Source organism: Dendrobates tinctorius, unplaced genomic scaffold (assembly GCF_039654945.1).
Source record: "Dendrobates tinctorius isolate UK_male_01 unplaced genomic scaffold, ASM3965494v1 ptg000046l, whole genome shotgun sequence".
NCBI lineage: Eukaryota > Metazoa > Chordata > Amphibia > Anura > Dendrobatidae > Dendrobates > Dendrobates tinctorius.
The window spans coordinates 16,171,369-16,196,022 of record NW_027361714.1 but is presented as its reverse complement, the minus strand read 5'-3'; the positions used below and the strand labels follow the sequence as shown (position 1 = coordinate 16,196,022).

Genomic DNA, 24,654 nt, shown 5'->3' with positions numbered 1-24,654 from the left:
AGTAGTGTGAGCCACTCGGGCAGCGCATGGGCGGGTCGTCACCGCAGGAAAGAGGGGTCCATAGTCTCGTTGGGAGACAGTGAAAGGACCAGCCAACCTCCAGATCCGGTACCCGTTCTATGAAGCGTCCGAGTGGTGAGTGAACTTCGAGAAAGTCCAGTAATCTAATGTCTGTTCTCTTTCTCCTTTCTCCTCTCTTTCCCTCTCCTCCTCCTCTTATATACATTGGCGGGGTGGAGTATAGGAGGTCCCTAAGAAATGTAAAGGGAAGTCAAAGAATAAAGAATGTGCTTTATGTAAAAGTCCCACAGAAGCAGCCTGGAACAAAAAGTTGTGCCAGGAGTGCATTAACAAAACCATAGCGGAGGAGACACCCTCATTTTCGGATAGTCTGAGGGCCATAATTCAGACAGAAGTTTCCAAATCGGTAAGAGCATTACAAACTGTAGATACAGAGAAGAAAACTAGGAGAGCAAGCCCCTCAGGGGTCTCTCAACAAGACTCTACAGAGTCAGAGGACGACTCAAATAAGTCTCAGTATTCAGGAAGTAGCTCGGACGGGGAAGATACGTTTCCAGTAGAAACTACGGATGAACTCATTAAAGCAGTTAGATCTACCATGGGGCTAGTAGAAGAGCAGACAAAAAAGACAGCCCAAGATCTCATGTTCAGCGGACTGCAAAAGAAAAAACGTAAGACCTTCCCTGTTAACGAGCAACTAAAAGCACTAATAAAGCGCGAATGGGAAAAGCCAGAAAGGAAGTCCCAGATAACGAATTCCCTAAAGAGGAGATACCCCTTTGAGGAAGAGGCATCCTCATCCTGGGATAGGGCCCCTAAAATTGATGTGGCGATATCAAAGGTCACCAGAAAATCTTCCCTACCCTTTGAGGACCTGGGGTTCCTAAAAGAGCCGCTGGACCGAAAGGCAGACAATTGCCTTAAAGCAGCCTGGGAAACCTCGGCTGGCGCACTAAGACCCGCCATCGCAGCCACTTGTGTGGCTAGGTCCCTAAAGATATGGACAGACAACTTGGAGGATCAATTAGAACAAGGAGTTCCCAGAGACACGATTCTGGAATCATTACCGGCTATTAGAGCGGCGGCGGGCTTTCTCGCAGAGGCGTCAGCAGATTCGGCCAGACTAGCGTCAAAGTCAGCAGCATTAACAAATGTAGGACGGCGTGCGGTATGGCTCAAATGCTGGCCGGGGGACACACAGGCAAAACTGAAACTTTGCTCTCTACCATGTGAGGGAAATTTCTTATTCGGTCCAGCACTGGATGAAGTATTGGAAAAAGCGAGTGACACAAAAAAGAATTTTCCGAAACAACCATTTCAGGCCTTTCGGCGCTCCTTTCAGAGGGGCTGAAAATTTAGAAGGCAACAATTCAAGGACCGTGACAGAAATAATTCTGACAGACGATACAGAGGAGGGAGAGGCTTCTATTTTAGTAAACTCCCTAGAGAAGCCAAAAAACCCGCCCAGTGACGGTCCCTCTCAGGTGGGGGGAAGGCTCTCTCACTTCCTCCCAGCCTGGGAAAGGATCTCATCCAGTACCTGGATCCGACAGATAGTAGGGTCAGGTCTGGAGTTAAAGTTCCACCACTGGCCACCACAAAAATTCATTCAAACTCCGGTACAATCATCCCAAGAAAGACAAAAGAGTTTGGAGGGGGAGGTGTTATCGCTTATACAAAAACTCGTACTGGAAGAAGTTCCAGAAAGGGAAAAGAAGGAAGGCTTTTACTCCCCCCTATTTCTGATAAAGAAACCAGACGATTCCTGGAGGACGATTGTAAATCTGAAAGGCCTCAACAAGTATCTAGTAGTCCCATCGTTCAAGATGGAGACGATAAGATCTACAGTGAAACTCCTCTTCCCTCGGTGTTACATGTCGGTCCTGGATCTCAAGGACGCTTACTATCATGTCCCGATCCAGCAGCAAGACCGCAAATATCTCAGAGTGGCAGTCCAGATAAACTCTCAGTGGCATCATTTTCAATACAAGGCTCTGCCCTTTGGGGTAGCAAGAGCCCCCCGGGTCTTTACGAAGTTAATTGCGGAGGTCACGGCACATCTCAGAGAAAAAGATGCTCTAGTAATACCATATCTGGACGACTTCTTGATAGTGGGGAAAGATTTCGCTCACTGTCAGGAACAAGTCAAGACAGTGATAGAGACTCTTCAGACTCTGGGTTGGCAACTGAACTTCAAAAAATCCAGGTTGGAGCCAACGATGGTCCAGAATTTTTTGGGCCTAACAATAGACTCGGTAATACAGGAGTGTCGCCTCCCAGAGGGAAAAGAAGAGAAAATCAAAAACCTAATCAGAACAACATTAAGAAAGCCAACAATGACTCTGAGGAAAGCCATGTCAGTGCTGGGGTCCCTAACCTCCTGCATACCAGCAGTAAAATGGGCACAATTTCACACAAGGGAACTTCAGTGGTATGTGTTACAAAGCGATCTGACGCTTCAGGGGCAGTTAGAACAGAAGCTCACCATCCCGGTTCCTGTACTCCAGTCGCTAAAATGGTGGTTACAGTTAGAGTCCGCTCCGAGGGGAGTACCCTGGACATATGCAGCCTCCAGAGTAGTCACGACAGATGCCAGTCCCTGGGGCTGGGGAGCCCATCTAGACACCCTGTGGCTCCAAGACCCTTGGGCGCAGGGGGAAAAAGATCTATCCTCAAACGAGTGGGAACTACTAGCCATCGAAAGAGCGCTGGAAGGATTACTGACACACCTAAGAGGACATCATGTGAAAGTCCTATCAGACAATCGTACAGCGGTTGCATACGTGAACCATCAAGGAGGCACTCGTTCTCGGTCATTGATGGAAATAGCAAAAAGAATCCTGACTCTGGCGGAACATCAGTTCCTTTCATTATCGGCCCTGCATATCCGAGGCGCGGACAACCTGAAGGCGGACTTTCTGAGCAGGAACCACTTAAAACAAGGAGAATGGTGCCTAAAAGAGTCCATTTTTCAGCAAATTGTGCAGAGGTGGGGAAAACCCATAATAGATCTCTTCGCCTCAAAAACCAACAGAAAAGTTCAAAAATTCTGCTCCCTAAGACCAGCAGACATGCCACTGGCGGTAGACGCCTTCAGAATAAAATGGACATCAGGTCTCCTGTACGCATTCCCTCCGATATGCCTCATTCCATTAGTCCTGAAAAAGATCAGGGAGGACCAAGCCAGAGTAATTATGATGGTTCCCTTTTGGCCGAAAAGGCCGTGGTTCTATTGGCTGAGGGTGATGTCAGTGACAGACCCATGGGTGCTCCCAGAGGATCACGACCTCCTAACACAGGGTCCCTTCAATCATCCTCCGAATTCCAGGCTGCATTTGACAGCCTGGAATTTGAAAGGTCACTGTTAGAGAAGAAAGGGTTTTCAGCAAGATTGATTTCCACCTTAATCAGTAGCAGAAAGCCAGTGACCACAAAAATATATGGGAGGATATGGAGGAAATTTTTGTCCACCTCAGGCCCAATACAGGAGGGGGAAGTGCCTGTGAGGGCAGTACTAGAATTCCTACAAAAGGGTTTGGACCTGGGCTTAGCGGTCAGCACCCTGAAAGTACACGTTTCAGCCCTGGCAGCATTATTCAACTATGACCTGGCAAGCGATAGATGGGTCGCCAGATTTATCCGAGCCTGTGCTAGAGCTGACTCTGTCCCATCTCCTAAAGCTCCTCCCTGGGATCTAAATTTAGTCCTATCATCTCTAACGGAAAGTCCGTTCGAACCAATAAACGCAACATCAGATAAAGTGTTAACTTTAAAAACAGCCTTGTTAGTGGCGCTCACATCGGCACGTAGGGTTGGGGACTTACACGCACTAGCAGCAGATCCACCATACACTCAGATTATGGAGGATAGAGTCGTGTTGAGATTAGATCCAGCATACCTCCCTAAGGTAGTGTCGAAATTCCACAGAGCTCAGGAAATAACCTTGCCCTCCTTTTGTCCTAACCCCGGTAACAAAAAAGAAGAGAGATTACATTGCTTAGACGTTAGGAGATGTATCCTACAGGATTTAGAGGTGACAAAACCATGGAGGAAACAGAGGGCCTTATTTGTCTCATATCAGGGGGCAAGGAAAGGCCTTAAAGCCTCTAAGCAAACTATAGCTAGATGGGTGAGAGAGGCCATCATACTAGCATATAGTAGTGCAGGTAGGGCTGTTCCAGAGGGCCTAAAAGCCCACTCCACGAGGGCCATGGCAACGTCCTGGGCGGAGAAAGCGGACGCCTCCATCGACCAAATCTGTAAGGCGGCCACTTGGTCCTCTCCATCTACCTTTTTCAGACATTACAGATTAGACCTATCTGCCACCTCTGATCTCACATTTGGGAGAAGAGTGTTACAGGCAGTGATCCCCCCCCTAAAAGAGAATACAAATCTCTGTAACTCTCTCGTGGTGCCGTCATGTACCATGGAAAAACACGGGTATTACATACCTGGTAATGTGTTTTTTCATGAGACATGACGGCACCCTGATATTCCCGCCCTATCTGATCACGTCATTAGTGGGGTGTTTTTTGTTAATATTATACACTCCCTTGGTGTTGGAAATTTAGCAGTATAAAATATGTATTATTTATGTGTGCACTAACCTGCGGAGTTCCTCTCGTGCTCTGTAAAACAACTGATGCGGAGAGAGGAGCCGCCCCTTTTATCTTGAAGGTTTCCTGTCCTCGTGGGGCGGATCCCCTCTCTCGTGGTGCCGTCATGTCTCATGAAAAAACACATTACCAGGTATGTAATACCCGTGTTTTCGTACTATAAGATGCATCGGACCATAAGACGCACCGCAAATTTTGGGGTGGAAAATAGCAAAAAAAAAAAAGATTTTTATAAGATGGGGTCCATCTTATCGTCCAAATTTAAGGTATCTTACCTGAGGGCCGGCGGTGGTAGAGCAGGGTCACAGGAGGCATGGTCCCTTCCTCAGGAAGCCGGCGGCTGCTGAAGTGGGGCAATGCTGCAGTCCCGGGGTATCCGAGCGGTGCGATTCTGCGGATTCGGTGTCGGCGGTGAGGTAGAGCATATTGCCTGGAGCAGGGTCTCTTCCTCAGGATGCCGGCGGCAGAAATGTTGCGATGCTGCGTTCCGGTGTCCACGGTGAGCAGACATCTCAATCCGCGCACGCGCCTCCTCCGGCGGCCCACGGCTATAGGAAGATGGCCGCAAAGAAACCAATGATGCACTCACCACTGCTAACCGCCGTCACCAAGCTTCTGCATCGTCGCACTTGTGCCGCCGCCAGGGACACTGCTACTCCACAGCGGCCACCCCTCATAAGCCTGCTTTCGGACTAATAAGACGCACCCCCCCCCATTTTACACCCAAATTTTTTTTGGGAAAAATTGCGTCTTATAGTCTGAAAGATACAGTAACTCATTTAGAGAAATCATCTTAAAGGGGTTAATGGCATTGTCTGGACTAAGTACAAAATATTTGCCTGGGGTAATGCACTGGAAGCAATAGAAGCTGGGTTACAAAGGGTCGACTTTACGAAATGGAACAATCTTCCAACCACTTTGAGAATGACAAATCAACCCACATTACTTATAGCTTACTTTAGGGGAAGGGGAATTAATTCAACTGTTTTATGACTTCTTTAGAATTTTTGAGCCAGTGAAGACCTCTGTTAATTTCTTCCTTAAAGGGGATGGTCCAAAGTCTAAAATAATTTTCATCCTAAATCTCTAGTGCATTAATCTATACTATTTTCTAATATACTTGCATTAAAACTTACCTATCCATCCCTAACTATAGTATCTAACCGCTTTTCTTTTTTTTTTTTCCCTACTTCCTTTTTGATGACGCTTCGTATGACCTACTTGCTTACATTTCTTTCTCTTTCCCTCCTCTTATCTCTTTTGATTACCAGTTTGGATATTGGAGGATGGTTAGGGATTCAGTTTTAATGTATTTTATCTTCTTTTTTGAATCAGATCTTTTTTATTAAACATTCAGGAATCAATACAGAAAGAATATGACATCTTATATAGCTAGTAAAAATTACATTGAGAGCAGATATTATTTAAAGGGTAAAACTCTTCCTGTGTAAGAATAAATAAAAAGAAGAAATCTCAAAACACAGATATTTGCATAAAATTGAGCCTATAAACAACATGGCTCCACAAATAAACAAAAATCAAAATTATACATCAGTGCCTCATTTCAGCGGGAAAACCATCCCCGCCAGCCGCGCCACTCCGCATCATATTTCGCCCCCCCCCCGCCCCCCCACGGATATCAGGTCCAATCCACCCCAGCCCCCTCCCACCGCGCCACTCAAAATCTACTTCGCCACAAAGGGCACTAGACTTTATTTTCACCCCCCAAGCATCCCCTCATCGCAAGCACAACAGCAACTGGTCCAACATTGCATCCCGTACCAGTGCGCCCGAGGGGAGACCCGGTGACTCCATCCATGGCTGCCAAATTTTGTAAAACTTTCTTAATGCATTTCTTTTTAAATAAGCCCCCCTTTCCAATCTGATGACATTATTTAGTTTATTTTTAAGCTCTGACAATGTTGGTGGCATAGGATCCAACCAATGATATGCAAGTATCTTTCTTGCCTGATACAGGATGCGTGCTATTCCCAGGGCCACTGCAGAGTCCGGGTCAACCCCCTCCTCCCACAAATTCAACAAACATAGACGAGGTGACGGTCGTATTGTGATATGGTATACTTGGGCTATGAGTCCCAGGGTCTGCCTCCAGAAATCCCCAATGTGCCCGCACTCCCACATAACATGCATCAAGTGGGCATCATCCTGCCCACACCTAACACATTGTGTATTGGGCCTAAGTCCCATTTTAAATAATAAGCTGGGTGTTTTATATACCCTGTGAATGAGATATATTTGCGAAAGCCGCTGGCACTCAGAAACCGCCATTTTAGGGACCTGTTCTAGAATATCGGACCACTGGTCCTCCGTCAGGGGGCCAACGTCCCGTTCCCACTTATTCTTAGCAGCAGTCAGTGGATATGTCTCCAGATGGGCAGGCAATAATCTTTTATATAATTCAGAGATAAGTCCCCTAGAAGACTCAGATGTAAGTAGCATATGTAGTGTTTGATTATGTGTCACTATCACCGGATTTGTCCTTCTCTGTTTTTCCAATGCATGTCTTAGCTGTAAGTACTGATAAAAGAAGACGTGCGGGAGGTGAAATTCTGTTCTCAATTGTTCAAAACTCTTAAGAGTATTATTTTGCAAAATTTGTGACACCAGATAAATCCCTTTATCTTCCCATCTTCCGAACCCCACCAGCTTTTTGATCTCTTTCAAATCCGGATTTCGCCACAATGGCCACAATTCCGTAGGCCCATTTATCTTCAAAAGAGACTTACCCCTATCCCACACCTTGAAAATCATAGCCAACGTGGGGTATTGTGCCCCATTTATCTGCCGTCTTCCCACCTCCAATGTATTTTATCTTCTATTTCGAACACACAAAACATAATAAAAATTGTAGTAATAAAAAAGTTGTATTATTATGTTCTTTTTTTCTTATTGATGTTTTGATCTGTAACCCAGAATCTGGACCCTCCGTAGAGTCGCTGTGTGATGACGTTGTATCTGTCCTCACGGTCCTATGTGACAAGTTGCAGGCGGTTGTTAAGTAAGTATTTTTTTTCACCAATAGTTCATTTAGGTTGTGTGATTTGGGGGTCAGGCCTGTGCCAGGATATCATATTATTCACCTATACTGTAGGTCTTTAGACCTAGCAGCCCACCTCCCATTCATTCCCATTATTTGTTTGCAGTGAGAATCACCCCCTGCAGCTCCTGTATTTGGAATGCATACTTTCAATGCTGAACAGCTCCTCTCCAACAATGCACAGCCACAAGGGCTTCATGGACTTGATATGGTAAGTATCCGCTTAGAATTGGCAAAACGAAATGTATTGAACAGGCTAGTGACGCTTTTGTCAGTAATTATTATATTTCAGGCTCTACACTGATTTCCTTGGCCACTTCTGGTCACATTGAGTGTCTGCCAGATAGTGTTTTACTGTTAACATTCATTAATTTGTTTAGTACACTTTTTTTTACATTCAAGATTGTGATTTTTGTGTTCAAGGAAGCAACTGTGTCCAGCACTTGTAGTGATCCTGGGAAATCCAGTCCACGACAAAACCATAACCTTTGCCCATAATAACACCTTTGTGGATTCAGAATGTCAATCAACCTGCATAGCAGACCAAGGGCGGGGGTCAGCATGTTCTTCTACTGCACCGGCTCTGAGTGGTCCAGTCGCCAGAACAATTTATTACATTGCAGCTGAGTTAGTTCGACTTATGGGCACTGTCGAATCTATGAGACCTGTTCTTCAGTCACTATACCACCGCATTCTGCTGTATGCACCACCACAAAATCGTGTGGAAGCTATCAAAATTATGAAGGCGGTAAGTAAAAGATGAATGATTTCCTTTTTATTCTTTAGATGCCTTAAGTTCTCTATGTAAGAGGACCCATAAACAATAGGTGGGCTTCAGCCAAATGATTGTTCGGCCAACAACTCTCTCCCGACTCTTCCATACAACTGAGCGCTCACTCTGCCGAGCGCTCCAGAGGTCTGTTAGAGAATCATTGCCAGAATTCTCTTGTTATCTTGCCAAGAACAAAAGGATTGGTAGTCCGAAATCAGACGTGAGATCTTTATCTCCCCAAACATCATTTGTTAGGAGAACCCCGCACACATTAGACTAAAGCCCCCGTCACACTAAGCGAGATCACTAGCGAGATCGCTGCTGAGTTACAAGTTTTGTGACGCAACAGCGACCTCAGCAGCGATCTCGCTACGTTTGACAGGTAGCAGCGACCAGGCCCCTGCTGTGAGATCGCTGGTTGTGTCAGAATGAGCTGGACATTTTTTGATCGTTGAGGTCCCGCTGGGTAGCATGCATCGGTATGTTTGACACCTTACCAACGACCTCGTTAGCGACTCAGAAGCGAACCACCTAGGTGTGGATTTGCGTTGATTTGAGGCCTGAATCGTCGGCGTAGCTGTTATGTGACAGGGTCCTAACGACCGCCGACATCGTTACAAAGGTTGCTACGGGTCGCCGTATTGTTGCTGCGTCATTGGGAAGATCTGACTGTTTGGCATCTCACCAGCGACCACGTAGCGACGCAGCAACGATCTCTACCAGGTCGTATCATTGTCGGGCTCGCTGTAGCGTCGCTGAGTGTGATGGGAGCTTAACTTCCGTGCCTGTCGATATTGGTGGGTTCCTCAAACATTAGTGTAATGTGTATGAGGGTCATAAGACTTTATTCATTGCATAAACTCTAGCTTTATTCACTGTGTGAATAAAGAATAAAAAGTACTCAAGATTATGCCCGTATATACAATGGATATCTACTGTACCTCTCCCGACTCATCTATACATGCATCTTGGCAAAGCGATCCTTTGTTCTCTATGAAATAGCTGCTGCCAAGCTCCTCCGGTTGAAGATCATTTTCTGGAGAACCAAAGGATCAACCTTTGGAAATTCAACTTGCCAGGTCCTTCCCTTCCCCAACATAATCTGTCGGGGAAGAGACAGGAGGCCTCCATACACATTAGACTGTTGGCCTATTCTGACGATAATGGTGAGTTTAGTCAACATTGGTAATGTGTATAGGGGTCTTTAAATTTGAGAATTTGTAATTACACAACTGTTTCAGTTCTTAAAGCTGATTAAACCATGTATTGTTTATATAAAGGATTGTTCGCTAAATGGCCGATATTTTTAGGGACATTTCCTATTGACATACTGTACGCATTAGTAAATTGTTTCATCCTGAAGTGATAATGGGATGGCACTCAGCCCAATGTTATACTATGGAGCAGTACAGATCTATGATGTTTATCAGGTGGCACTCAGCCCAATGTTATACTATGGGGCAGTGCAGATCTGTGATGTTTATCAGATAGCACTCAGCCCAATGTTATACTATGGAGCAGTACAGATCTGTGATGTTTATCAGATAGCACTCAGCCCAATGTTATACTATGGGGCAGTGCAGATCTGTGATGTTTTATCAGATAGCAATCAGCCCAATGTTATACTATGGGGCTGTGCAGATCTGTGATATTTTATCAGATAGCACTCAGCCCAATGTTATACTATGGGGCAGTGCAGATATGTGATGTTTATCAGATAGCACTCAGCCCAATGTTATACTATGGGGCAGTGCAGATCTGTGATGTTTATCAGATAGCACTCAGCACAATGTTATACTATGGGGCAGTGCAGATCTGTGATGTTTATCAGATAGCACTCAGCCCAATGTTATACTATGGGGCAGTGCAGATCTGTGATGTTTTATCAGATAGCACTCAGGCCAATGTTATACTATGGGGCAGTGCAGATCTGTGATGTTTTATCAGATAGCACTCAGGCCAATGTTATACTATGGGGCAGTGCAGATCTGTGATGTTTTATCAGATAGCACTCAGGCCAATGTTATACTATGGGGCAGTGCAGATCTGTGATCTTTTATCAGATAGCACTCAGCCCAATGTTATACTATGGGGCAGTGCAGATCTGTGATGTTTTATCAGATAGCACTCAGCCCAATGTTCTACTATGGGGCAGTACAGTTCTATGATGTTTTATCAGGTGGCATTCAGCCCAATGTTATACTATGGGGCAGTGCAGATCTGTGATGTTTATCAGATAGCACTCAGCCCAATGTTCTACTATGGGGCAGTACAGATCTGTGATGTTTTATCAGATAGCACTCATCCCAATGTTATGCTATGGAGCAGTGCAGATCTGTGATGTTTTATCAGATAGCACTAAATCAAATGTTATACTATGGGGCAGTGCAGATCTGTGATGTTTTATGAGGTGGCACTCAGCCCAATGTTATACTATGGGGCAGTGCAGATCTGTGATGTTTTATCAGATAGCACTCAGCCCAATGTTGTACTATGGGGCAGTGCAGATCTGTGATGTTTTATCAGGTGGCACTCAGCCCAATGTTATACTATGGGGCAGTGCAGATCTGTGATGTTTTATCAGATAGCACTCAGCCCAATGTTATACTATGGGGCAGTGCAGATCTGTGATGTTTATCAGATAGCACTCAGCCCAATGTTATACTATGGGGCAGTGCAGATCTGTGATGTTTTATCAGGTGGCACTCAGCCCAATGTTATACTTTGGGGCAGTGCAGATCTGTGATGTTTTATCAGATGGCACTCAGCCCAATGTTATACTATGGGGCAGTGCAGATCTGTGATGTTTTATCAGATAGCACTCAGCCCAATGTTGTACTATGGGGCAGTGCAGATCTGTGATGTTTTATCAGGTGGCACTCAGCCCAATGTTATACTATGGGGCTGTGCAGATCTGTGATGTTTTATCAGATAGCACTCAGCCCAATGTTATACTATGGGGCAGTGCAGATCTGTGATGTTTATCAGATAGCACTCAGCCCAATGTTATACTATGGGGCAGTGCAGATCTGTGATGTTTTATCAGGTGGCACTCAGCCCAATGTTATATAATGGGGCAGTGCAGATCTGTGATGTTTATCAGATAACACTCAGCCCAATGTTATACTATGGAGCAGTACAGATCTGTGATGTCTATCAGATAGCACTCAGCCCAATGTTATACTATGGGGCAGTGCAGATCTGTGATGTTTTATCAGATAGCACTCAGGCCAATGTTATACTATGGGGCAGTGCACCTCTGTGATGTTTTATCAGATAGCACTCAGGCCAATGTTATACTATGGGGCTGTGCAGATCTGTGATGTTTTATCAGATAGCACTCAGCCCAATGTTATACTATGGGGCAGTGCAGATCTGTGATGTTTTATCAGATAGCACTCAGCCCAATGTTATACTATGGGGCAGTGCAGATCTGTGATGTTTTATCAGATAGCACTCAGCCCAATGTTATACTATGGGGCAGTGCAGATCTGTGATGTTTTATCAGATAGCACTCAGCCCAATGTTCTACTATGGGGCAGTACAGATCTATGATGTTTTATCAGGTGGCATTCAGCCCAATGTTATATAATGGGGCAGTGCAGATCTGTGATGTTTATCAGATAGCACTCAGCCCAATGTTCTACTATGGGGAAGTACAGTTCTGTGATGTTTTATCAGATAGCACTAAGTCCAATGTTATACTATGGGGCAGTGCAGATCTGTGATGTTTTATGAGGTGGCACTCAGCCCAATGTTATACTATGGGGCAGTGCAGATCTGTGATGTTTTATCAGATAGCACTCAGCCCAATGTTGTACTATGGGGCAGTGCAGATCTGTGATGTTTTATCAGGTGGCACTCAGCCCAATGTTATACTATGGGGCAGTGCAGATCTGTGATGTTTTATCAGATAGCACTCAGCCCAATGTTGTACTATGGGTCAGTGCAGATCTGTGATGTTTTATCAGGTGGCACTCAGCCCAATGTTATACTATGGGGCAGTGCAGATCTGTGATGTTTATCAGGTGGCACTCAGCCCAATGTTATACTATGGGGCAGTGCAGATCTGTAATGTTTATCAGATAGTATTACATTGGGCTGAGTGCTATCTGATAAAACATCACAGGTCTGCACTGCCCCATAGTATAACATTGGGCTGAGCGCTATTTGATAAAACATCACAGATCTGCACTGCCCCATAGTATAACATTGGCCTGAGTGCTATCTGATAAACATCACAGATCTGTATTGCCTCATAGTATTACATTGGGCTGAGTGCTAAGAAGCAGTGCAGATCTGTGATGTTTTATCAAATAGCACTCAGGCCAATGTTATACTATGGGGCAGTGCAGATCTGTGATGTTTATCAGATAGCAATCAGTCCAATGTTATACTATGGGGCAGTGCAGATCTGTGATGTTTTTTCAGGTGGCACTCAGCCCAATGTTATACTATGGGGCAGTGCAGATCTGTGATGTTTATCAGACAGCACTCAGCCCAATGTTATACTATGGGGCAGTGCAGATCTATCATGTTTTTTCAGGTGGCACTCAGCCCAATGTTATACTATTGGGCAGTGCAGATCTATGATGTTTTATCAGGTGGCACTCAGCCCAATGTTATACTATGGGGCAGTGCGGATCTGTGATGTTCTATCAGATAGCACTCAGCCCAATGTTATACTATGGGGCAGTGCAGATCTGTGATGTTTATCAGGTGGCACTCAGCCCAAAGTTATACCATGGGGCAGTGCAGATCTATGATGTTTTATCAGGTGGCACTCAGCCCAATGTTATACTATGGGGCAGTGCAGATCTATGATGTTTTATCAGGTGGCACTCAGCCCAATGTTATACTATGGGGCAGTGCAGATCTGTGATGTTCTATCAGATAGCACTCAGCCCAATGTTATACTATGGGGCAGTGCAGATCTGTGATGTTTTATCAGATAGCACTCAGCCCAATGTTATACTATGGGGCAGTGCAGATCTGTGATGTTTATCAGATAGCACTCAGCCCAATGTTATACTATGGGGCAGTGCAGATCTGTGATGTTTTATCAGGTGGCACTCAGCCCAATGTTATACTATGGGGCAGTGCAGATCTGTGATGTTTATCAGATAGCACTCAGCCCAATGTTATACTATGGAGCAGTACAGATCTGTGATGTTTATCAGATAGCACTCAGCCCAATGTTATACTATGGGGCAGTGCAGATCTGTGATGTTTTATCAGATAGCACTCAGGCCAATGTTATACTATGGGGCAGTGCAGATCTGTGATGTTTTATCAGATAGCACTCAGCCCAATGTTATACTATGGGGCAGTGCAGATCTGTGATGTTTTATCAGATAGCACTCAGCCCAATGTTCTACTATGGGGCAGTACAGATCTATGATGTTTTATCAGGTGGCATTCAGCCCAATGTTATACTATGAGGCAGTGCAGATCTGTGATGTTTATCAGATAGCACTCAGCCCAATGTTATACTATGGGGCAGTGCAGATCTGTGATGTTTTATCAGATAGCACTCAGCCCAATGTTCTACTATGGGGCAGTACAGATCTATGATGTTTTATCAGGTGGCATTCAGCCCAATGTTATACTATGAGGCAGTGCAGATCTGTGATGTTTATCAGATAGCACTCAGCCCAATGTTCTACTATGGGGAAGTACAGTTCTGTGATGTTTTATCAGATAGCACTCAGCCCAATGTTGTACTATGGGGCAGTGCAGATCTGTGATGTTTTATCAGGTGGCACTCAGCCCAATGTTATACTATGGGGCAGTGCAGATCTGTGATGTTTTATCAGGTGGCACTCAGCCCAGTGTTATACTATGGGGCAGTGCAGATCTGTGATGTTTATCAGGTGGCACTCAGCCCAATGTTATACTATGGGGCAGTGCAGATCTGTAATGTTTATCAGATAGTATTACATTGGGCTGAGTGCTATCTGATAAAACATCACAGGTCTGCACTGCCCCATAGTATAACATTGGGCTGAGCGCTATTTGATAAAACATCACAGATCTGCACTGCCCCATAGTATAACATTGGGCTGAGTGCTATCTGATAAACATCACAGATCTGTACTGCCTCATAGTATTACATTGGGCTGAGTGCTATGAAGCAGTGCAGATCTGTGATGTTTTATCAAATAGCACTCAGGCCAATGTTATACTATGGGGCAGTGCAGATCTGTGATGTTTTATCAGATAGCAATCAGTCCAATGTTATACTATGGGGCAGTGCAGATCTATCATGTTTTTTCAGGTGGCACTCAGCCCAATGTTATACTATGGAGCAGTGCAGATCTGTGATGTTTTTTCAGGTGGCACTCGGCCCAATGTTATACTATGGGGCAGTGCAGATCTATGATGTTTTATCAGGTGGCACTCAGCCCAATGTTATACTATGGGGCAGTGCAGATCTATGATGTTTTATCAGGTGGCACTCAGCCCAATGTTATACTATGAGGCAGTGCGGATCTGTGATGTTCTATCAGATAGCACTCAGCCCAATGTTATACTATGGGGCAGTGCAGATCTGTGATGTTTATCAGGTGGCACTCAGCCCAATGTTATACCATGGGGCAGTGCAGATCTATGATGTTTTATCAGGTGGCACTCAGCCCAATGTTATACTATGGGGCAGTACAGATCTATGATGTTTTATCAGGTGGCACTCAGCCCAATATTATACTATGGGGCAGTGCAGATCTGTGATGTTCTATCAGATAGCACTCAGCCCAATGTTATACTATGGGGCAGTGCAGATCTGTGATGTTTTATCAGATAGCACTCAGCCCAATGTTATACTATGGGGCAGTGCAGATCTGTGATGTTTATCAGGTGGCACTCAGCCCAAAGTTATACCATGGGGCAGTGCAGATCTATGATGTTTTATCAGGTGGCACTCAGCCCAATGTTATACCATGGGGCAGTGCAGATCTATGATGTTTTATCAGGTGGCACTCAGCCCAATGTTATACTATGGGGCAGTACAGATCTATGATGTTTTATCAGATGGCACTCAGCCCAATATTATACTATGGGGCAGTGCAGATCTGTGATGTTCTATCAGATAGCACTCAGCCCAATGTTATACTATGGGGCAGTGCAGATCTGTGATGTTTTATCAGATAGCACTCAGCCCAATGTTATACTATGAGGCAGTGCAGATCTGTGATGTTTATCAGATAGCACTCAGCCCAATGTTATACTATGGGGCAGTGCAGATCTGTGATGTTTTCTCAGATAGAACTCAGCCCAATGTTATACTATGGGGCAGTGCAGATCTGTGATGTTTATCAGATAGCACTCAGCCCAATGTTATACTATGGGGCAGTGCAGATCTGTGATGTTTTATAAGATAGCACTCAGCCCACTGTTATACTATGGGGCAGTGCAGATCTGTGATGTTTATCAGATAGCACTCAGCCTAATGTATCTGATAAAACATCACAGATCTGCACTGCCCCATAGTATAACATTGGGCTGAGTGCTTTCTGATAAAACATCACAGATCTGCACTGCCTCATAGTATTACATTGGGCTGAATGCTATGAGGCAGTGCAGATCTGTGATGTTTTATCAAATAGCACTCAGCCCAATGTTATACTATGGGGCAGTGCAGATCTGTGATGTTTATCAGGTGGCACTCAGCCCAATGTTATACTTTGAGACAGTGCAGATCTGTGATGTTTTATCAAGTGGCACTCAGCCCAATGTTATACTATGGGGCAGTACAGATCTGTGATGTTTATCAGATAGCACTCAGCCCAATGTTATACTATGGGGCAGTGCAGATCTGTTATGTTTATCAGATAGCACTCAGCCCAATGTTATACTATGGGGCAGTGCAGATCTGTGATGTTTATCAGATAGCACTCAGCCCAATGTTATACTATGGGGCAGTGCAGATCTGTGATGTTTATCAGATAGCACTCAGCCCAATGTTATACTATGGGGCAGTGCAGATCTGTTATGTTTATCAGATAGCACTCAGCCCAATGTTATACTATGGGGCAGTGCAGATCTGTGATGTTTATCAGATAGCACTCAGCCCAATGTTATACTATGGAGCAGTGCAGATCTGTGATGTTTATCAGATAGCACTCAGCCCAATGTTATACTGTGAGGCAGTACAGATCTGTGATGTATCAGATAGCACTCAGCCCAATGTTATACTATTGGGCAGTACAGATCTGTGATGTTTATCAGATAGCACTCAGCCCAATGTTATACTATGGGGCAGTGCAGATCTGTGATGTTTATCAGATAGCACTCAGTCCAATGTTATACTATGGAGCAGTGGAGATCTGTGATGTTTTATCAGATAGCACTCAACCCAATGTTATACTATGGGGCTGTGCAGATCTGTGATGTTTTATCAGATAGCAGTCAGCCCAATGTTATACTATGGGGCAGTGCAGATCTGTGATGTTCTATAAGATAGCAATCAGCCCAATGTTGTACTATGGGGCTGTGCAGATCTGTGATGTTTTATCAGATACCACTCAGCCCAATGTTATACTATGGGGCAGTGCAGATCTGTGATGTTTTATCAGATAGCACTCAGCCCAATGTTATACTATGGGGCAGTGCAGATCTGTGATGTTTTATCAGATAGCACTCAACCCAATGTTATACTATGGGGCTGTGCAGATCTGTGATGTTTTATCAGATAGCACTCAGCCCAATGTTATACTATGGGGCAGTGCAGATCTGTGATGTTCTATCAGATAGCAATCAGCCCAATGTTGTACTATGGGGCTGTGCAGATCTGTGATGTTTTATCAGATAGCACTCAGCCCAATGTTATACTATGGAGCAGTGCAGATCTGTGATGTTTATCAGATAGCAATCAGTTCAATGTTATACTATGAGGCAGTGCAGATCTGTGATGTATCAGATAGCACTCAGCCCAATGTTATACTATGGGGCAGTACAGATCTGTGATGTTTATCAGATAGCACTCAGCCCAATGTTATACTATGGAGCAGTGCAGATCTGTGATGTTTATCAGATAGCACTCAGCCCAATGTTATACTATGGGGCAGTGCAGATCTGTGATGTTTATCAGATAGCACTCAGCCCAATGTTATACTATGGGGCAGTGCAGATCTGTGATGTTTATCAGATAGCACTCAGCCCAATGTTGTACTATGGGGCTGTGCAGATCTGTGATGTTTTATCAGATAGCACTCAGCCCAATGTTATACTATGGGGCAGTGCAGATCTGTGATGTTTATCAGATAGCACTCAGTCCAATGTTATACTATGGGGCAGTGCAGATCTGTGATGTTTTATCAGATAGCACTCAGCCCAATGTTATACTATGGGGCAGTGCAGATCTGTGATGTTTATCAGATAGCACTCAGTCCAATGTTATACTATGGGGCAGTGCAGATCTGTGATGTTTTATCAGATAGCACTCAGCCCAATGTTATACTATGGGGCAGTGCAGATCTGTGATGTTTTATCAGATAGCACTCAGCCCAATGTTATACTATGGGGCAGTGCAGATCTGTGATGTTTTATCAGATAGCACTCAGCCCAATGTTATACTATGGGGCAGTGCAGATCTGTGATGTTCTATCAGATAGCAATCAGCCCAATGTTGTACTATGGGGCTGTGCAGATCTGTGATGTTTTATCAGATACCACTCAGCCCAATGTTATACTATGGAGCAGTGCAGATCTGTGATGTTTATCAGATAGCAATCAGTCCAATGTTATACTATGAGCCAGTGCAGATCTGTGATGTATCAGATAGCACTCAGCCCAATGTTATACTATGGGGCAGTACAGATCTGTGATGTTTATCAGATAGCACTCAGCCCAATGTTATACTATGGTGCAGTGCAGATCTGTGATGTTTTATCAGATAGCACTCAACCCAATGTTATACTATGGGGCTGTGCAGATCTGTGATGTTTTATCAGATAGCACTCAGCCCAATGTTATACTATGGGGCAGTGATGATCTGTGATGTTTTATCAGGTGGCACTCAGCCCAATGTTATACTATGGGGCAGTGCAGATCTGTGATGTTTATCAGATAGCACTCAGCCAAATGTTATACTATGGAGCAGTGCACATCTGTGATGTTTTATCAGATAGCAAAAGTGACAGCCAGGCAAAAAAAGAAAACAGCCGTAAACTGGCCAAACTTTGAGCACGCACAAATGTGAGCTGCACGGAGGCACCACACCAAAAAATGTGCGGCCTGTATTCCAATTGCACTTGGGGCTAGCTATATGCTGCCAATATATCCTACAGGTAGCAGCAGCTGCACCAGAAAACAGGAAGGGAATGGACCCTCTTGATGTATGCAATGCTCTATATACACACATACAGTGCCTGCAGGCCTTGCACTGATGTGTATAGAGGGACGTACACTCCCCTGCCTGCCTAACACTGGAACCTATATACTCCGGAATTAGTCCTTAGAAGGACTGTTGCTTTAGCTAGATGTGAGTTGTTTAGGATGGTAGACCCCACACTAACTGAGAAATGCCCAATTCTGAACCTATCAAGGCAGCTGCCCTCCCTACACTCTCTTAATCCAGAACTGAATGCCCTGAGAAGGGCGGCGTCCGGTCTCTTAGACTATGTGTACACGTTGAGGTTTTACCCGCGATTCCGCAGTGGTTTTAATTCTGCGGAACTGCTGCGGTTTCCGCAACAAAGTACAGTACCATTAAAGTTTATGGTAAAACGAAACCGCTGTGCACATGGTGCGGTAAAAACCGCGCGGTTTTGAGGCGGATTACAAAACGCATCATGTCAATTATTTCTGCGATTCTGCAGCGGTTCTGCACCCATAGACTTGTATAGAGTCTTTAAAATCCGCAGCAAATCCGGCATATGTGCAGTTTTTGCTGCGGATTTCGGTGTCAAAACCGCTGCATAGGGAAGTGATGTCAGGCGGGAGGAAGTGTCTGGGCGGAATGTAGTGTAGGGAAAAAGCAGGAAGTTGCCGTCATGGAAGGCTACCGTCGCATGGGGATCGATGTGGGGCGTCTGATCGATTTGGTATGTATGCATGTATGTTTGTGTGTCTGTCTGTGTGAGTCAGTCCCCATGTGACAGTAGCCCCACAATTGTGCTCAGTCGCCGTATGGGCCTGCTACCCCCATCCGGCTATAGGATGGGGGAGTAGTCCCTGCGGTGACCGAGCACAATTGTGCATGTAAAAAAAAAAAAAAAGTACAATACATGTAACATTACACACATGTAACACATGACATACAACATAAAACATACATTACATACTCACCATACAGGACATTTTGTTCCCTGAAGCCATTGTTCCCCTAAAAAAAATAAAAATAAACAAAATCTATACTCCCTGTCCGCAGAAATCCATAATCGATTGTCCCACGGCGATCTCTTCTGTCCTCGGTCGATACACTAGCAGGAGCGGTGCTCCTGCAGTGTATCGCCGAGTTTCCCGGTGTTCGGCGGCTCCGGGACCTCGCTTTATGGCCCTCTTGCTGCGTGTGAAGTTTCCCACGCAGCAGTGCCGTAAAGGAGGTTACTTGAGTCACTGAACTCAGGTAAACTCTGGGCACATGCGCAGTAACCCACTACAGGAGCTGAGCTCCTGGCAGTGTGTTTCTGTTGCCATGGAGAATGGTCACATCACCTGATGTGACTGTTCTCCATGTCAGATTGTCGTGGGACACTCGTTTTATGGACTGCGACGGAACGGTAGGTATATAATTGGTTTGTTTTTTATTTTTTCTCTAGGTTGATCGAGGGCGTCGCATAGCATTGCGCGAAAAAATAAATTTTTGGTCAAAAACACTGTTTTATTTCATTAATTTTTTTTTTTTAATGTGTCTGTTTTTTTTTTTTTTCAAACTATCTCTATGGGCTTATTAATGGATCGGCGTCTTATTGACGCTTCTCCATTATTAACCGGGGTTAATGACACCTGTCAATCAAAGGTGGCATTAACCACTTTATTACCCCACATCCCGCCCGCCGCTGAGCGGGAGTGGGAATAGACAGGCTAAGTGCCGGAATTGGCACATCTTATAGATGCGCCATTTCTGGGGCGGCTGCGGGCTCATATTTGTAGCCAGGGGGGCAATATCCATGACCCCTTCCTAGGCTATGAATATGAGCCCACAGCTGTCAGCGTAGCCTTTCTGGCCCTAAAATATGGGGGACCCCCACGTCATTTTTTTGGGGGGTCTCCATTTTTTTTAGAGCCAGAGAGTCTACGCAGACAGCTGCGGGCTCATATTCGTAGCCTGGGAAAGGGGACATGGATATTAACCCTTTCCAAGGCTGTAAATATCGTCCTGCATGTTTTTGTTTTTTTTTCGGGTCCTCCTTTTTTTTTTTTTTTTTTTATTAAAATTATTTTTATTTTTGGGGGGTTATTTACTGTTGGACAGTTTAGGATTTAAAATGGATCTGCGTCTTATTGACGCTTATCCATTCTTAACCGTGCCTAATGTCACCTATCAGAAAAGGTCACATTAACCCCTATTTTACCCCATATCCCGCCGCTACATGGGAAGAGAGTGGCTAGGCCCAAATATTTCCGCATCTTATAGATGCGGACTTTCTTTGGCAGAGGCGGACTCATATGTACATCGGGGGGGGGATCAAGATCTAAGGCCCCTTCCAAGGCTATGCAGATCATCCTGCAGCTGTCTGCATAGCCTTTCGGCCTCTGAAATATATTGTGCATCACACGTTCTTTGTTTGGGGGGTCACCCTATATTTTATAGCCATAAAGGCTACACAGACAGCTTTGGCCTGCTATTCATCACCTTCCTCGGCTCAGAATATCAGCCCACAGCTGTGTGCGTAGCCTTTCTGACTATGAAATATAGGGGGACCCCAACTTCATATTTTAAGAATAAAATAAATCTTTATGATACTCATTTGTGTTAGGAGTAGGCATAGGGTTTAGATTTGGTTTGTGGTTTGATTAAAAGTGAATATGTCACCTATTTGTACACCTATCTGCTTTGGTCCCCGCCATGGCCTTATTTATCGCATTGTGTAATGCATTCTGTAATGCTGTAGATGATGGGCCGACTATTTGATTAGACACGGTGCGCGGTCTGGTGCACTGGGTGTTGTGGTCCTCTCTGGCGCCGGGAATTGTCACAGAGATATACTAAGCAGGACGGCTTCACTAGAAAATTTGAGGGCCCCGTACCGGACCGCGACACCCATTGGAACCGGATTGTGTTGAGTATATTATATAACTCGTTGTTGTACTCTTTATGCAAACATCGGTGGCATACCTAGAGCATGGCAGAATGCTGTAGATAATCCTCTGATGGCGGTACAGGCAGGTGATTGTACTCAAAATCGGTGGCATATTCCCTAATTTTAAAATATCAACAATTTTGTGTTGGTTACAGCATGTTAACACATTACTGTCTATACATTTTAGGTCCGGGACTATCCAGCTATCTGGGACCAGGCAGAGGATACCTACAAGGACTGACATTATAGGGACCTGTGCTGGACCAAAATTTGCCGCCAGATGTATGCCGACTAGAATCAATTCACGAATGCCGTACAGTTGCAAAGTGGTAATTTTCAAACTTTTCATGATGTGTAATATTATATTTATTTGAAAATGTACTAAAGTTTTTCTTTTTGTTTGTTCTGTAGAGAAAGATGTCAAGCTGCGTTGGCGGTCGGTAAGGGACCGTTTTACCAAGTTTCTGGTTAACTGCTCCAAAAGTGGATCATCGCCAAGCAAGAACCACTTTCCCTTTTTTTGAAGAACTCCAGTTTGTGATATCAAGCAGGAATGCGCGGAGGTAATTTTTTGAAAAAGCCCAAACAAAACTTGTATTGTGTTTAGCCATGTGTACAGTAAAAATTGGGTGCGTTGCATAATTAACGCTGCGTCATGTTACATCGTTCAATTGCCAGGATACAGATATTCCAGGAAATTTAATTGGATTTCCGTAAATGCCTTCAACACTATGCGTCCAAAGATGTAGGGATGAGGCATACCTAACACGACATGTTGCACGTTTATTGTACACCGCAGCATGTCTAGCTAGCTTGCGTAGGCGTTCTTGCTACGCAAGCTAAGTTTCAACGTCAAATTATAGCATCATGTTATTTGTCATGTCTTTATTGAAAACAGGCTTTATCACCATGGTGCAAGAAAAAGGGAGCAGCACTTTTCAATGAGTGGGATGTTGGCTGTGTCCAAAGTGTAGCTTCTATGCCGCAAGGCTACATACCATATTAATGTATTTATTTATTTTTTTCCAGCACTCAAGGGAACATTGAACCACCTAAACAGACCGGACAAGAGTCCGAAGATGGAGCAGGATCTTCTGGAGCTGGGGACATCTGTTCACCAAGTGTCGAACCACCTTCTGCTGTTGCCACATGCTCTGCATCTGATGGAACATCTGCAACACCAGCTGCAGGAACATCTGGTTTGGCAGAACCTGATGTTCGACACCGACCTGCCTGTCCGGTGGCAGGAGAGCCGACTAAAAAAAAAACAACAAAAAAAAAAAAATGAAGATCCTAGTGTCAAGGAAGTGACTGATACTCTGGAGTTGATTAAAAAATCCACTTCAGAGGACCAGTATGATTTCTTTGCGCTACAAATTGCAAGCAAAACTCGATCACTGCCACCGGACAGGCAGTCAATTTTCATGAGTGTGGTCCACATGTTCCTAACAGCTCTAGAGGACCCTGCTCCAATCTTCAACTACGAACAGATTTGGATGGGTCTTTTTGGCCTATTCAGGGCCAGACAACAAGGCCCGCAACCTCCATCCCCTGTGCGCCAAGAGAGTCAACACCACAGCTTCACCCAGCAGTTGCAGGCAGCAGGAGACTCCACATCAGATTGCAGTACTGGGTATGGCTATTACCCCCAGTACTACAACTTAAATTAAAGTTATCTTTTTGTTTTATCAGTTTTTGTTCTGTTGTTCTGAAATGGACTGCTTTGTGTCCACAATGTATTTTCAAATTGAAAAAAAGAGGTTGACATGTTTGTCAAATGTTATTTATCCATAAATAAATTTATACGTTTCCAAAATTATTTTGTTGTCCTTCTTGCTCCTTCCTATGATCTGTCTTTTCCAGTCTCTATGCTCTACCTTACGTTATGCTTATTTGTCATAGACTCTGCTCTGTTCTTCAGGTTACATTCCCTAGCTCTTGTACCTTGCCTGTGTTCCTAGTGTACTTTTTGTGCATGTTTTTGAAGGCGCGTGCAGTTTCACTTTCACCAGGCTTTGCAGTGGCGTCTTCTGTACCTTAGCCCTACCTTGTCGCTGTGTGCCCCTTGCACGCGCCTGGTTGTAACCGTGCCCTCCTCTATGTGCCTCATGCTTTCTTGCACCCACACTGTTTCTCGCACTGTGCGTTTCGTGCTTCTTTATCACAAGTCTTTTTCGATTATTGCTCTGTCCTAAACCTTTAATCTCTGTTGTGTTCTGATCTGTATGAGCTGTGTTGAAACCTTACGTGTTGTCCGTACCCACCTCTCTGTTACTGCCTATGTTCTGCTCTTTGACAAGAACCCTGCAGTTGGCATGTGTCTCTTCACTCGCAGGACTTTGTGTTGAATCCTGCCTTGGACCATGTCTTGAACTGACGCACCCCCTTGACTGAACCCTGGCTTGCCTGCCGGATGCCCGTAGTCTGGCGATGGCTGACATAGGTCCGGAGAGTGATGACTGCAGCCTGATGTCCGGAGATGATGTCCAGAACCGGTTAATCGTTGCCAGATGTCAGGAGTCAGATGCCACCTAACCCTTGTCTGCCACCTAGCACATAACATGCCTTGGATGTTGGCGTGCAGTCGCACGTACCTTGATGTGTATCACTTTGTCCTCATAATTAAGTATTTACACGGTTGTTACCCTTAACACACGCATTAATGACGAGACTAATAATCTTAATAGTAATCTTTATTTTTATATAGCGGTAACATATTCCGCAGCGCTTACAGTTTGCACACATTATCATCGCTGTCTCCGATGGGGCTCACAATCTAGATTCCCTATCAGTATGTCTTTGGAATGTGGGAGGAAACCGTAGAAGCCGGAGGAAACCCACGCAAACACGGGGAGAACATACAAACTTATTGCAGATGTTGGCCTTGGTGGGATTTGAACCCAGGACTCCAGCGCTGCAATGCTACAGTGCTATCCACTGAGC

At 44.7% G+C, this 24,654-nt stretch overlaps 1 protein-coding gene across 2 annotated transcripts in view; it reads left to right on the top strand.

The window, feature by feature from the left end:
• LOC141089603 (brefeldin A-inhibited guanine nucleotide-exchange protein 3-like) overlaps window positions 1-22,033 on the top strand; it is a 153,095-nt gene extending 131,062 nt beyond the window's left edge. For both annotated transcript variants that reach the window (XM_073576113.1, XM_073576112.1), the window contains 4 exons: window positions 7,572-7,656; window positions 7,802-7,906; window positions 8,119-8,443; window positions 21,899-22,033. In XM_073576113.1, the coding sequence (XP_073432214.1) occupies window positions 7,572-7,656; window positions 7,802-7,906; window positions 8,119-8,443; window positions 21,899-21,952 (569 nt within the window). In that variant the 3' untranslated portion in view covers window positions 21,953-22,033. The remainder of the gene's footprint in view (window positions 1-7,571; window positions 7,657-7,801; window positions 7,907-8,118; window positions 8,444-21,898) is intronic.
• Window positions 22,034-24,654: the final 2,621 nt, after the last annotated feature.